At 36.0% G+C, this 16,155-nt stretch overlaps 1 protein-coding gene across 1 annotated transcript in view; it reads right to left on the minus strand.

Annotated features, from left to right (window-relative positions):
* LOC124554726 (inositol 1,4,5-trisphosphate receptor) overlaps positions 1-16,155 on the minus strand; it is a 348,395-nt gene that overhangs the window by 80,232 nt on the left and 252,008 nt on the right. The window contains exon 36 of the mRNA XM_047128370.1: positions 4,301-4,708. Coding sequence (XP_046984326.1) covers positions 4,301-4,708 — 408 coding nt within the window. The remainder of the gene's footprint in view (positions 1-4,300; positions 4,709-16,155) is intronic.

Raw genomic sequence — 16,155 nt, forward strand, 5'->3', positions numbered from 1 at the left:
CCTCGTGTTTCTGACTCTTGTTCTGTAGTTTGTATGAGGTTAATATTCAGCTGCTTGGAGAGTAATTCAAAATTTGAACAAAATCTACCATTACTCGTGACATCATTAGATGGAACTTTAAAATCAAATTGCAGTCGCAACAAAAAGTTCGCTTCCGAGAAGAATACACATATCAGTTTCTGAGCATGGAAGATGGAAGAAATGAAAATGAGGATTTTTGTAAAGAATGTGAGCAGTAACTTCAGTGCATATACTATAAAGCACAATTTCTTTTCATATCCATTGAAATTAACAAGCAACATTTAATTACAAAGTTTTCTATTATAATCAGCATAGAAACAATTTTACAACAATGGAAATTCAGTGTTGACGCTAACCTCTAAGGTAAACTGTTTGGGCCCTGGGCTGCTTGTACTTCACTGTTCTTGCATGCTTTTATGATTCCTATTCAGACAACTATTTGCATTACTATTAAATAATTGAAGAAATTGAAATCAATCAAAGACTAACCTAAAGCTACTGTTGTACAAGGGGTGGTCGAAAAGTTTCTAGTCCACGATAGTTACGGTAATGTCTTGCACAAACAACACCATCTACTTTTATAATGATCCTTTTTGGGTATGCAAGTCAAATTTAGCAGCTCCAGCTTTGTTAGTTTTGCTGCTAGGATGTGTTGTATACCACAGTGTAAGCAAAATGGCGAACATTGAGAGACTCAAGAACCGTGCTGTGATTGAATATCTTCATTTGATGGGAATGATGCCCAAGGAAATTGCGGAGGATGTGCAGAATACACTTAAGGACAGTGCTCAGTCTTGTGCAACAGTGAAAAACTTCATGTCCAACTTCAAGCATGGGAGAACGACTGTGGAAGATGCGTAAAGGAGCGGAAGGCCTGTCACCGTTGCCACTGATGAAATAATAACTTAAATTCATGATACGATTTCACAGGGTTGTCGAACAATGTTGCAGCACATTGAAACCACATTTTGAATCTTCCATGGGCATGCTCATGATGTTGTGGATATTTCAGGAATGCGGAAAGTTTCATCTTGGTGGGTCCTGACAGACTTGAATGCAGATCAGAAACAGGAGTGTGTGCAATGTTGTGAAGAAATACCCGCCAATTTGCAGCAGATGAAGACGGCTTTCTTGCAAGGTATGTGACAATGGACGAAACATGGATTCACTACTTTCATCCTGAGACAAAACAACAGTCACAATAATAGAAACACCCTTCATCCCCTACCCCAAAAGCATTCTGGGTGCAAAAATCAGCCAGTAAGGTGATGGCATCAGTCTTCTGGGATGCAGAAGGGGTAATTATGGTGGATTACTTGCAGAAGGGCATAACTTATCAATACATCATACTACTGCACCCTCCCGCACTGTTTGAGAAAAAAAAAAAAGAGGGCATGAAAAATTGACATGCGGAGTTCTTTTGCATCAGGACAACACACCAGTGCACAAAGCCCTTGCAACACTGGAAACTGTGTGTGATTGTGGCTTTGGATTGTTATATCATCTGCTATATTCTCCAGATTTGGTTCCATCAAACTTTTTTCTTTTCCCAAACCTAAAAAAAGACCTCAAAGGATGACGATTTGACAATGATGACACAGTGATTGATGCTGTCAATGCTTGGTTGGACTTGAAATCAAATACCTTTTATTTGAATGGTTTTCCAAAGTTATCCGAGCATGCCCACAAGTTTGTTAGTGTGCATGGGTATTATATTGAAAAATAAATTGGTATTATGAAATTTCTGTCATTCTTTATTTGTTAGGCTAGAAATGGTTTGACCCACCCTGATACTGGTAGTGTACCTAACTTAAATGCAACATAATAACTGTCAATGTGGCCTAAAAACATTAATTAGCATGTCTAAGGTTAAGTCTCAACTAATCCTTAATTATTTCATTACAGTTGTTACATTTCAATCACCGATGGTTGGGAAACGAACTCTGAATGACCATTTTACAAGCAAGAAACATATAAGAGCTGTGCATTCAGCTTCAACTTTGAAACAGTTGACCAGTTTCTTTAGTGGTAATCAAAGAGAATCAAATAAGTTTCTTACAGCAGAACACACACTTGAATTTCATGCTGTGAAACACCACTATTCTTAGAATTCTTCTTCATGCACAACAAAAATCATTTATAAGATTTTTAATGATTGAAAGGTAGCTGTTCAGTTTTCGAGTAAAAAAAGTAACTCTGAAGCAATTGTTAATTATATTATATCACCTTTCATAAAATATAATGTATGACATAGCCCATCAAAAGTGAATAATGTTGGGATCAGTACAGGTGGCAGTAATAACAACCATGTAATAATGTTCCCTGTTCTGGCACAATATTTTGGTATCACAGGATTTGTTCAGTGTAATTTACTATATTTAAATGAGTGCGACAATAAAATCTCCAGTACACTGAGTGTGTATACAAAGTGATTTCTGAATTCAGTCTTAGTGACAAAGGTTGAGTTTTTGGTGTCGATAATACTAACTTTGGAAGTGTTGGAAGAAAAGGAAAAAACAATATAGTCAGAAAACTTGAACACAAACTAAACTGGTCTACAGTACAGGTAAATTGCCCAATTCATGTGTTACATAATGCAATCCAAGATGGGACAGATATACTTTCACAAGAGATTCAAAGTATTATTACCAAAGTGTATAACTACCTTTTAATTTATAATGTTCACGTAGCTGCACTAAAGGATTTTTGTGATTGAAAGCACATGGAGGAAAAGACGGAGATTAGTGTTTAACATCCCATCGACAACGAGGTCATTAGATATGGAGCACAAGCTCAGATTAGAGAAGGGTAGGGAAAGAAATCATCTGTGTCCTTTCAAAGGAACCATCCCGACATTTGCCTGAAGTGATTTAGAGAAATTACGCAAAACCTAAATCACGATAGCCGGACGCTGGTTTGAACCATCATCCTCCTGGATACGAGTCCAGTGTGCTAACCACTGCGCCACCTCACTCAGTTTACTGCATATAACACACAAAGATTTACTCAGGCATGTAAAAACTAGGTGGGTGAGCTTACATCCTACAAGTGAAAGGTTCATGTACATGTTTGAGGCTCTTAAATCATACTTTCTATTTCTTGTTAAGTGTCCAAGTCTCCTCAGATCTTTTTTCCTTATTCTTCTGGAAAAATTTACTTACACGTCCTGCATACTCATATGAGTCCATTTCAAAAGGCAATTACAAGCATTAAGAAATATGATATATCTGTGAGTGAGTTTAGGTTGCAGCTTAAGGGCATTGTGCATGTTTTTAGAGGTCAGAAAACATTTAACTTCATGACTTCTAAAGTAAAAGAATTTATGTCAGATCTGACACAATATCAACTGTTAGAATTTCACGAGGAAGTCAAGGCAATTTATCAGATACTTATAGATTGCCTCATGAAATAGAGCCAGCCTTTATGTCAACTTAAAACATTTTGAATGGATACTGTTGTGAAGACTGTACCTGATTGGTAAAGTGCAGAATGTTCATTGAACTGGACGCAAGAAACTTGTAAAACGGATGAGAGATTGCTGTTTGATCTGGTAGTAAATCTTGAATGTTTTCTGGGAGACACCAAGAATCAGAACTTGGAGATTATACCTCATAAAAAGTGGGTAAAATCATTTGAAGATTGTTTTTCTGATAAGCAATTTTCAGAACTACTTGGGATTGTGCTACACTATTTCTCCATTCCAGGGCATAATGCTAATGGGGAGAAAGTATTTTCTATAGTGAGCACACAATTTACAGAAGAAAGGAACAGGATGGCTTTAACTTCAGTCAATGCAATGCTCCAAATTCAGTATAACATAAAAAATATAAGTTGCATTCATTTTTGCAGACTCATTCAGAATCTGAGCACGTTCATGTTTTCTGTTCAATGCTCAGAGAAATATGACTTGTACAAAGCTTGGTGTAAAATATATCTCAACTGTAGCAACACAATTATGTACATTTTAGCAATTTGGGTTTAATGTTTCAATTAAAAAGTTAGTTAATATGAACTTAATTTAATTTTCTTCATTAATGACAACTCCTTTGCTGACAGCATTAATGCCTGGACTAATTCCCTTCAGTAATTACAACTCCTTTGCTGATGGTGACAATGCTTGGACTATTTCCTTGGTTTTGGTTCTTGGATTATGGAAACCCTACCTTTAGTGGTTATTTGAAATGCTACTGGCGATGTCCTCAACCACCCAAAAACAAATAAATGTTACAACTTAATACAATGGCGTTGCTGTGGAAAAAAATAAAAGGAATCAACTCACCAGCTGCTTTGGATTCATGTTGTACAGGATCCGATCAGCATTTTCACTATCTCCTCTACTTTCCATGATTGCTAAGAGTAATTTTGAGGCATTATTTTTCAGCTCCAAGACAAGATCCATTCTTGTTTTTCCGAGAGGATTTATATCATTTAGTATGAGTGCCGTAATGATATCGAGACCATTTGATTCATGAGTAGCAATACAATTCTGGTTGTCATGGCAAGGACCTTGGCAATATTCTGTCAAAGTCTCTAAGGTCTGGTTGATGAGATGAACATTATTCTCATTTATGTATAGCCCAAGCAAGCCCAGTCCTCCAGTTGTGGAGCCACAGATGCAATCCAGAAACATCAGTGTTTCTGACACCAAGTTATAATATGTCTTGTTATTTTGAGTTCGCAGAAGATTCTGTTGGGAGGAAAAAAAACTGTAGCTACCAACACTAAAATGTAGAACAATGTATATTTATATGCCTGTTAATGACTCAACACCTCTACTATTTTCATACTAAATATGACTTTATAACATTTTTCATAGTACAGTGTGAAACATTCCATGAAAATGATACAAAGTACATAGTTTGACCATACAAGAATAACAAATAACACAAATAATCTTAAAGATAATATATTTTCAAATTTAGCAGCTACACAAATAGAAATACAGTGAAACCCCACTTTTACACTTTTCAAGGCACTTCAAAAAATGGTGTAAAATGCGGGAAAATGTAAAATGTGGGGAATAACTTTCTAAGCTGCAAAAGTTATGTATAGTATAACCCCTCGCATTTCATGTATGTGCACATAATAGGCATCAAAATACTCAAGTCAAGGACTAGTTTATTATCTAATAATGGTTTATTATCTAACAAAAACCACTGATATAATGGGAACTGATAACTGGGAAGCAGAAACGTTTGACTCAATTTCATATGTCATTATCGATGTTTTTGGAATGCCTGCAGCTGTCATTTATTATTTAAATAATGAAACACTGCATCAGTTACATATTTTTTCATGCTCAGCAATGTGCATTTTGAGAATTTTTTCTCGATATCGAGTGCACATATATTTACGTAAGCATTTTGTGTGGTGTTTGCATGTGTGTTTTTCTGCATCTTTTGAACTGTAGTTGTCTGTTTGAGATTATCCAGTACTGTGCTTCCTCAGTAATGTAGAAAACCACACACATGCAAACTATCACTAACATTGTTTTTTGTGTAACATTACAAAAAATATGTACGTAAATATTGCACTAACAATGAGAATAAATCCTTGAAACACGTTTTGCTCAGCATGAGAATGTACGTAATTTGCACTGCGTTTAAACAAAAAACATCTGAGCAAACTGAATGAATGCTACAAGCGGCTGAAAGACGAAACACACTAAATATGGTTCAACAGAGGTGTGACGACGATTACAACTATCACAAAACTGTGCAAGTGCTGAAGAGACAGTTTGTTAATTGTTGTGATTCATCATGATACCTTTATTCGTACAAACCTAGTTATGGGGTTATACTGAACAATTTCTGATTTAGGGTTATTAGATCAAAGAGCTCTTGTCCTCAAAATTCCCTCATTGTCACTGACAGAAACAAAAGCACAGGGTGTACGAAATAAATTTTTCTACAGAAAATTGTGTAAACTTTGCAAATATCTTTAGCAATGAATCCTAGGCAGAAGTGCTGTCCCACACAAATACTGATGATGCATATCATTTCCTGCTCTTTAAATTTCATGGGATTTTTGAGACATGCTTTCCGAAGAAGCTATCAAAAATTGGATCCTGTGGTAACATGTATACAAGCTCCTAGATCACATCTGGCATTAAAAATTCTTGTAGAAGTCAAAAAGACTAATTTTTAAAATGAAAACATCCACAAATCCACAGCTGATAGACTATGTTAAGAATTACATGAGCATCTATCAAAAAATTATTGCTAAGGCAAAATTTCCAACAAATGACAGCTTAAGTAGACAACTGGAAAACAAGTCAAATACTGTTTTGGCAATTTTGAAGCCCAAAACAGGGAAAAGATGTGAATAACAGGATATCATTCTCAAACATGCATCACACATTAATATTGAAAAGAAATCCATATTACACAAATAATTATTTCATTAATGTAACAGCTTCATTAAGTTTGAAATTTATGGGGAAGACAAAACCAAAAGGTCGAAATGTTCAAAAGCTGCTTATAGTATGAGGCAGATTCAACAGTGTTAAAACTTGTAAAGAGCTTGAAACTTAAAATGTCAGCAAGAGTAGGTGAAGGACTGGTGTCTTTCATAGTTGTCCCTGCTCCACAAAAAATTGTCAAGTTATCATTTAGTGAAGGAGCATTTCTCAAAAGGTTGAAAATATCGGAAGTGGAGCCATTATTTAAAAATGAAGACATCTGTAAGGCAGGAAACTATCAGCCAATATTATTCCTTCTGGCACTCTCCAAAATATTGGAAAAATTGATGAAATCCAGAATGAAATTTTCACTCTGCAGCGGAGTGTGCACTGACATGAAACGTCCTGGCAGATTAAAACTGTGTGTCAGACCAAGACTCGAACTCGGGACCTTTGCCTTTCACAGGCAAGTGCTCTACCAACTGAGTTTCAATTGATGAAATGCCAAATCAAAAAATATCTAAAAGACCATAAGGTACTATCGAGTAGTCAGCATTGCTTTCAGTCAGGTAAAATCACAGAAACGGCAGTAATGTGCTACACTGAACAAATAATGAGACATCTAGAAAAAAAAAACAATAGCATATCAGGAGTTAATTTAGTTCTCTCCAAAGCATATGATATTGTCAAGCATGGCATCCATTTAGAAAAATTTAAGGCACTAGGTATTCAAGGGCCTGGCAAAACGGGGTTTGAATCATCCCTACGAAACTGAACACAGATTGTAGAAGTGATGCCACCTTACTCAAATCACAAAATCACTTTAGCTTGAGGTAGGAAAAAAAGTGGAAATAGGACTACCACAGGGCAGAATTCTTGGTCCACACTACTTCTTACCTGTATAAATGATGTACACTCCCTAGATATTACAGCCAAAGTCATATGCTGTCCACAGATGATGATAATCGTGCCAAAGCAATTGCTGCACAAAACTACAACTCATGTATGTCCACTCTTTCTGCCAAAGCAATTGCTGCATAGAATTACCAATAAAGACCTGATGTACGTCCACTCTTTGTTTAATGCAAACAAGTTGACGTTAAATGTAAATACAACAAATTACATGCAGTTTGCAACAATAAGTCAAAAGAGAAATCTACATCTAGCCATAGACACGAGAAAATCTAGGCCAATGCTGGAGATTCACATCCCCCCCCTTACAATTATGACAGATGTTTTTATCTCAGAAGCTGCCAGGATGGCAAACTTCGGGTATTTTCAGTCTCTTACAATACATGTAATAATATTTTGGGATTTCACCACTTGCCACTTAAAACAATTTCTTTTATTCATTTGTTACAGAAGAGGGCTATCCGAATAATAATAAATAGTCCTCCACAAGCACACTGAAAACCCATTCAGAAAACTTACAAATACTAACATTCATTATATGCAGATGAGTTTATATATAAGGGCCTACCTTGAATACTGACAAATGCTGACTTTCATAGTTACAGCACTACATACACAGCAAAAACAAAAAGAACGAACACAAAAGGCATGTGAGTCACAGTGGTTTTAAACTTTTACAACAGACTATACAGTCTATATCAGAAAGTTGCAAGACAAAAATAAATTTAAAGCGAGATTTAAGAAATGCCTACTTGAACAATGCTTTTACTTGGTAATACGCTGAACAATGACATTTTTGAAATAACGTCTCTAATGATCGAAAACTGTAAGTACAGTCTTTTGGCAGCAAACATTTTCTTTATATTTAAATATCTAACAAACAGCTGTTGTGTGATGTAAAACCTGTACTAAATCATTGTTGTGTATAAAAGGATTTGCTGGCTGAGGTGGTCTATGAAGAAGCGCGTATGATTTCTAATAACAGCAGTCCTATACATATATAAACTGTATGAAATGTATTGTATCATTTTGCGTTATTTGTGTGTATTATTTTGCGTATACATGATGTAAATAATAACTGTTTCCAACATACCACAGTAATATAGAGGAAGTCAAGATGAACAATTTTATATGGGACACTTCTCGTCTATCAAGTCAGCAAAGTACATCAAAATTGGCCTACAAAAACCACATAAGTTACTACAGCACACGCATGTCGCATGAGATTTTAAATTTTCTCACTCTCTACACGCAAATTATTAGCCCAAGAGAAAAATTTAAAAGAACCCTTTTGTAGGAAATTTAATGTAGTTTAATTTTTTATTCAAATATATTTTCACCAAAGACTACAGTTTACAAGTTAACAGGTACTGTACAAAAGTGATCTTCAAACACACCCCCAACCCCATACTCATCCCCCATCAGTCATGATTTCATTTATGTTGTGGCACTTCCTCCTACCACTGTACAAAAATTTGAGACTATACAAATTATTTCCTATATTCAAACTTTTCTTGTCTTCACTGAGTATGTCGTTATGTCATCAGCTTTGTTGGATATTTCGTTAAATAACATGCCCATGAGAATAGTAAAAGAAGAATGATTTTTGCAAAAAATAATAAAGTTGTCAATTTCAACAACACTTAACCATTGCAAGCACAGCAGTTTCATAGTCAGAAAGCCAGACAAACAAAACGATTTAATCGCTAATTTTATGCTGATAAAATTCACAAAACTGTTAGATAAATTTTAAATAAACATCAGTTTTACAATCTGTAAGTGCACAACTAAGTCAATGGTGCAATGAAGACAAAAAAAGGTCAAATATGAGAAATAATTCACATAGTCACAAATTTTTGTACAGTGACAGGAGAGAGTGCTGTGAACATACTAGAAATCCAGACTGGTGGGGAATGAAAGTGGGGATAGGGATGCGTTTGAAGGCAGAGTGTGAGAGAACATGAAAATCTTGTGTTATGTGCATGTGCTGTAGGTAAGGTGTTTTTCTACGCAGATTTGAGTTACTTTCATAACTGATACATCAAAGGTGTCCTGCATAAAACTGTTCAGCTTGAATTAATCTACACCAATGTTGGACACTGTAAACAATTATCATTTCCAGTCTGCATATTTGTATGTTCCACTTATCTGTGATTATTATTATTATTTCTTTACTTTCTCAGACGTTAAGTCTGGTTAAAAATGGAAAGTGATGCGGACCTTGATCAAGCGTGACTTCCTTTTAACTGTATGGTATATGTTATATTGCATTTAGGAACTTTCGGGTAATTGAACATGTATCAATAATTACAGATTTCTGTAGTCATATATATAAGTTTGGATGTAGCTGTATTGCATTGATGTACTGGTGGATATTGTGTGGTATGACTCCTGTAATTGATAGTATAATTGGTATAATGTCAACTTTATCCTGATGCCACATGTCTTTGACTTCCTCAGCCAGTTGGATGTATTTTTCAATTTTTTCTCCCGTTTTCTTTTGTATATTTGTTGTATTGGGTATGGATATTTCAATTAGTTGTGTTAATTTCTCCTTTTTATTGGTGAGTATGATGTCAGGTTTGTTATGTGGTGGTGTTTTATCTGTTATAATGGTTCTGTTCCAGTATAATTTGTATTCATCATTCTCCATTACATTTTGTGGTGCATACTTGTATGTGGGAACGCGTTGTTTTATTAGTTTATATTGTATGGCAAGTTGTTGGTGAATTATTTTTGCTACATTGTCATGTCTTCTGGGGTATTCTGTATTTGCTAATATTGTACATCCGCTTGTGATGTGATCTACTGTTTCTATTTGTTGTTTGCAAAGTCTGCATTTATCTGTTGTGGTATTGGGATCTTTAATAATATGCTTGCTGTAATATCTGGTGTTTATTGTTTGATCCTGTATTGCAATCATGAATCCTTCCGTCTCACTGTATATATTGCCTTTTCTTAGCCATGTGTTGGATGCGTCTTGATCGATGTGTGGCTGTGTTAGATGATACGGGTGCTTGCCATGTAGTGTTTTCTTTTTCCAATTTACTTTCTTCGTATCTGTTGATGTTATGTGATCTAAAGAGTTGTAGAAGTGGTTATGAAATTGCAGTGGTGTAGCCAATGTATTTATATGAGTGATTGCTTTGTGTATTTTGCTAGTTTCTGCTCGTTCTATAAAGAATTTTCTTAAATTGTCTACCTGTCCATAATGTAGGTTTTTTATATCGATAAATCCCCTTCCTCCTTCCTTTCTGCTTAATGTGAATCTTTCAGTTGCTGAATGTATGTGATGTATTCTATATTTGTGGCATTGTGATCGTGTAAGTGTATTGAGTGCTTCTAGGTCTGTGTTACTCCATTTCACTACTCCAAATGAGTAGGTCAATATTGGTATAGCATAAGTATTTATAGCTTTTGTCTTGTTTCTTGCTGTCAATTCTGTTTTCAGTATTTTTGTTAGTCTTTGTCTATATATTTCTTTTAGTTCTTCTTTAATATTTGTATTATCTATTCCTATTTTTTGTCTGTATCCTAGATATTTATATGCATCTGTTTTTTCCATCGCTTCTATGCAGTCGCTGTGGTTATCCAATATGTAATCTTCTTGTTTAGTGTGTTTTCCCTTGACTATGCTATTTTTCTTACATTTGTCTATTCCAAAAGCCATATTTATATCATTGCTGAATACTTCTGTTATCTTTAGTAATTGGTTGAGTTGTTGATTTGTTGCTGCCAGTAGTTTTAGATCATCCATGTATAGCAGATGTGAGATTTTGTGTGGGTATGTTCCAGTAATATTGTATCCATAATGTGTATTATTTAGCATGTTGGATAGTGGGTTCAGAGCAAGACAGAACCAGAAAGGACTTAATGAGTCTCGTTGGTATATTCCACGCTTAATGTGTATTGGCTGTGATATTATTTGAATTTGTTTGGATATTAAGTGTGGTTTTCCAATTTTTCATTACTATGTTTAGGAACTGTATCAATTTAGGATCTACTTTGTATATTTCCAATATTTGTAGTAACTATGAGCGGGGTACACTATCAAAAGCTTTTTGGTAATCAATGTATGCATAGTGTAGCGACCTTTGTTTAGTTTTAGCTTGATATATCACCTCTGCATCTATTATCAGTTGCTCTTTACATCCTCGTGCTCTTTTGCAACAGCCGTTTTGTTCTCCATTTATAATTTTGTTCTGTGTTGTATGTGTCATTAGTTTCTGTGTAATGACTGAAGTTAATATTTTGTATATTGTTGGTAGGCATGTTATGAGGCGATATTTAGCTGGGTTTGCTGTGTCTGCTCGATCTTTAAGTTTCAGATAAGTTATTCCATGTGTAAGTGTATCAGAGAATGTGTATGGGTCTGCAATGTAACTGTTAAATAATTTAGTTAGATGTGAATGTGTTGAGGTGAACTTCTTTAGCCATAAATTTGCTATTTTATCTTTTCCAGGGGCTTTCCAATTGTGAGTAGAATTAATTGCTTGGGTGACTTCATGTTGCAAAATTATCACTTCAGGCATTTGTGGTATCATCTTGTATGTGTCTGTTTCTGCTTGTATCCACCGTGCATGCCTGTTATGTTGTACCGGGTTTGACCATATGTTGCTCCAGAAGTGTTCCATGTCTGTTATGTTTGGTGGATTGTCTATTTTAATGTGTGTGTTATCTATTGTCTGGTAAAATCTCTTTTGGTTTGTGTTGAATGTTTGGTTTTGTTTCCTTCTATTTTCAATTTTTTTGTATCTTCTAAGTCGTTTGGCCAATGCTTGTAATTTCTGCTTCTTTTCATCTAATTGCCCTATCGCTTCTTGTTGTGAGATTTTACCTAACATTTTTCTTTTTTTTCTGACATTTCATTTCTTATAAATTGTGTTAGCTGTCCGATGTCTTTTCTCAGTTTTTCTATTCTGATCTGTAGCCTGTGTTGCCATGCTGGTTTTGTGGGTTTCTTCTGTGTGTTGGTTGGTTCTGATCTCTCCCTAGTGTGTATATTTAGTGTAGTGAGTGCTCCTATATAAACAAGTAGTTGTAACTCTTCCATAGTTGTGTTTTCATTTATTTTGTTGTGTATGATTGTGTTGATAGTTTTTATTGTTGTTTCGACTTGTGGGTTATTTGGCGGTCTATGCAAGAATGGTCTAATGTCTGTATTTGTGCCTTTGTATTCCATATGTCAGCTGAAATTTTTCTTCTATATCTAACATGTGTGTCACTTCGTGTTCTATTTGTGCTTGTTCTGGTGGCTGTCTTAAGATTTCATTTTCCTCTGATTGTTTAATTGATGCGTGTTGTTCTTTGTTTGTTTGCTCTGGGATGTTTGAGTCCATTACTGTATTTTCTTCTTCTTCTTCTTCTTCTTCTTCTTCTTCTGATTGCACATTATTTTGTTCCAGTATCTGTTGTACTTGTTGTTTGATGTTTTCCCATTCTGACTGGGGTATCCTGTTATTTTTTATTATTACACAAATCTGATCAGCTAGTCGTTGTTCTGTTAAAAATTTTAATTCTGGGTATCTGGTAATAAATGTTGTGTATACTTGTGATCGGTACCCAGTTGTGTTGGTTCCTAGGTTTGTTGCTTGGTAATAACAGAACATGAGGTGTCGATTAACTTCATCTGACCATCTCATCCTCTGTCTTTGTTTTCCTTCCAGGGTGGTCGCAGGAAGCATATTCTGCAAAACACCTCTATTTGGATTTAAATCATTTTCCAGTTGGCTAGCAGTGTCGTTACCATTGTGGGCGGGCATAGGGTTCAAGCGTCATCCCCGACCATGACGGCGCTTGTCCGAGGCTTCTTTAGTTCTGTCCTGAACCAACTAATCACACTAAAAGGGGGGTTAGCCCTATTAGTGGTTTGTTCTTTTCGTCACCTTTTACGACTGGCAGAACATACCGGAGGCCTATTCTTTTCCCGGACCTCCACGGGGTTTATTATTATTATTATTATTATTATTAGTGAATGTCCCCATTGGAGAACGATAAGAAGGAGATTTTCAATATTCCTTAGGGTTCTTCTTATTTTCCCAATATTTCTTCATTTTTTCCCTGGAAGGTCTTCATTGTTTCTTCAGTCCACTTTGGTTGGGATGGTTTTGGTTCCATCTCTGGAATAATCTTCCACTTAATTTTGCTTCTGAACGTATCCCTGTCTGATGTGTTTGTTACGCCAATCTTTGCTTTTGTCAAATCTTTCTCAACTTCAGTTACCCAAGGTATTGATGCTTTGAAAGATGTCATGTATTCCAATAGATGTTTAGTTAGTCTGTTTTCAGTTAATCTGTCCAGGTGTCCACAGAACTTCATTCATCTCTTTCTGATGTCAATGTCAATGTTTGATACTTTTTCTGTTATCTCGATGGTCTGCAGTCTGTATCCATTTTATGTGTATCATAGTCCCATAATGTTTCTAATAATATTTCTCTCTCCTTTCTTAATTTCTTGTAAATCTAGTTTTCAATTCAATGAGAGTGTTTCACTTGCATATGTGGCTGTCGGTTTGATTACTGTGTTGTAGTGTCTGATTTTAGTGCCTTTTGACAGGCATTTTTTTTTATACAAATTTGAAACAAGTCCAGATGCTTTCTTGATTTTCTGCAATCTGTTTCTTTTTGTGCTATTTTTTCTCAAGTTCTGTTGGTTCAATAATTTCATAGAGGTACTTACAGTGTTTTACTCTACTGATTATTTATTTATATGTATATTTGGACAACATCCATACAATATTTTTTGTCTATGGAATGATACAGAAATAAATATATGCTATTCTTAGGTGCAGATCTCTCACAATTCACTAACATGAACCCAACACAGACACCTACTGAGGGAGAAGTTAACCATTGTGAATGGAGGCTGCCTTTTTGAGTGCAGTATTTTCAAAAATAATCTGCAAATTGTTGATTGACAATCTGCTCAGCTATGCCACAAGATATTGCTTCAGTACAGCTTCAGATAACTATGTGCCTCTAGTGACTTAGGGAAACAATGAAAAATCTCAATCTAGGTTGCCACACAGGGAACTGAAGCCCAGACCTCATGAATGTAAGTCCAATGGGTTAATCATGAGAGCACCTAGCTTACTTTATCCAGCTGGCACTTGCTCAGGAGCAAGAAAATAGTAAAATAATTCCTGTCTTCAACTAGGTATAATACACCTGTAATCCAGTACTCCAACTTAGCATTTTTAAGTGTAATTGAGGAAATACAATAGCAGTTAAGAAGACTGTTCAATCCTGCAAGAAGGAAAGGGCAATGGGCTAAATATCGGAAGGCCTTTGTCAAACACAACCTTGTGATTAAGCAAGAGCAACCATCATCCTGGAAATGGAAAGTACAGCTACTTGTGCTCGACTTCACAAAATTTTCACCATAATACCAACTAATCCAGGATGTACTCTAAGGAAGGAGGATGGTGACTACACAGAGACAGCAAGCAAGACGCTGGAAGTGCTTCTCAAGACTCACTTCCCTCAGTGTTCTATGGCAGACAACATAGCCCAAGATTCAGTCCCTGAGAGGCAGTGATTTACAGGCAATCAAGGGGAGTACAGTAAATCTCTTAGAGCACGTGCTGATTTCAAACAAAAATCCAGTGGTCCGTGGGAACATTTCAACCATTCAAGTCACCAGTCCCACATGAAATCTTTCCACATCTACTGCAACCAGCAGGAAACAGTTTAATTAGATGCCTATGTAGGCTGTTAGGATTAGTCTATCAGCAGGAATCATTTCTAATGCTTATATGACAGTGAGGATTGTTTTCATTCTGAAGCCAGGGATAACTGATCATACCAAGGCCAAGGATACGAGACTGCAGTCTGTCCTCCTTTCTTTTAAAGACATTAGAAAATTGGTTAATATGCACATTAGGGAAATGAGGCTAACTGAGGTTCCTCTACATATAAAACAACAGGCTCATAAATCAGGCCAATCACGGGAAGCACCACTTCACTAATGCCAACTTAATGGGAAGTTGGATAAAGCACTACACTTTCAGGAAATTGCTCTCTGCATCCTCCTGAATATCGAGGAGGCTTTTAGCAATAAGACCTTTCAATCCATGGTTAGAGATGCAGAAGAAAATGGCACTGAGGCCACCATATATATAAGTGGATTAATATCATGTTGAGCAGAAGAAAGGCAGACACCACTTTGATGAATGAAAAAAATGGTGATCAACTCCACTAAAGGGTGTCCACAAAGAGAGATTTTGTCCCCACTACTGGGGAATCTAGTGGTGAATGAACTCATTGAAGAGTTAAATACTATAGGATACTTTTGCCAATGATATGCAAATGACTTAGTCATAGTAATACTTGGCAAATCTTTTAGAACACTGGCACAATGTGGATATGTTGTACAAAACTGGTGCAGGAAACACAATCTAAGGGTCAGCCCCAGGAAATCTGTTGCTGCAGTATTCACAAGGAAGCTTAACGGTACACTTACTGGAATCTTAAGTTTCCTGATGAAACTCTGCCAGCAGAGGGGTACTGAAGTATCTAGTGGTAACCTTGGATGCAAAACTATGATGGGTCCCTCACATAAGGAATATGTGTTCCAAGGGAAAAGGTACTGTTATGAGCACTAGAAGAGACAGGAGAAACTGGGGTCGAAACCCCAAGGGTATGTTCTGGATGTACACCACTGTAATAGGACCTACAATAACTTTGGGACTTAAGTATGGTGAAAAAAAGTAGAACAGGTGGCTGCCAAGGAGCTTGGTAAGGTGCATAGCCTTAACAAGTGGAATTGGCAGCACATCAATTACTAGGGTGGAGATCACACTGAACATGGGCACATTAAACCTG

This window comes from Schistocerca americana, chromosome X (assembly GCF_021461395.2).
Source record: "Schistocerca americana isolate TAMUIC-IGC-003095 chromosome X, iqSchAmer2.1, whole genome shotgun sequence".
NCBI classification, from domain to species: Eukaryota; Metazoa; Arthropoda; class Insecta; order Orthoptera; family Acrididae; genus Schistocerca; species Schistocerca americana.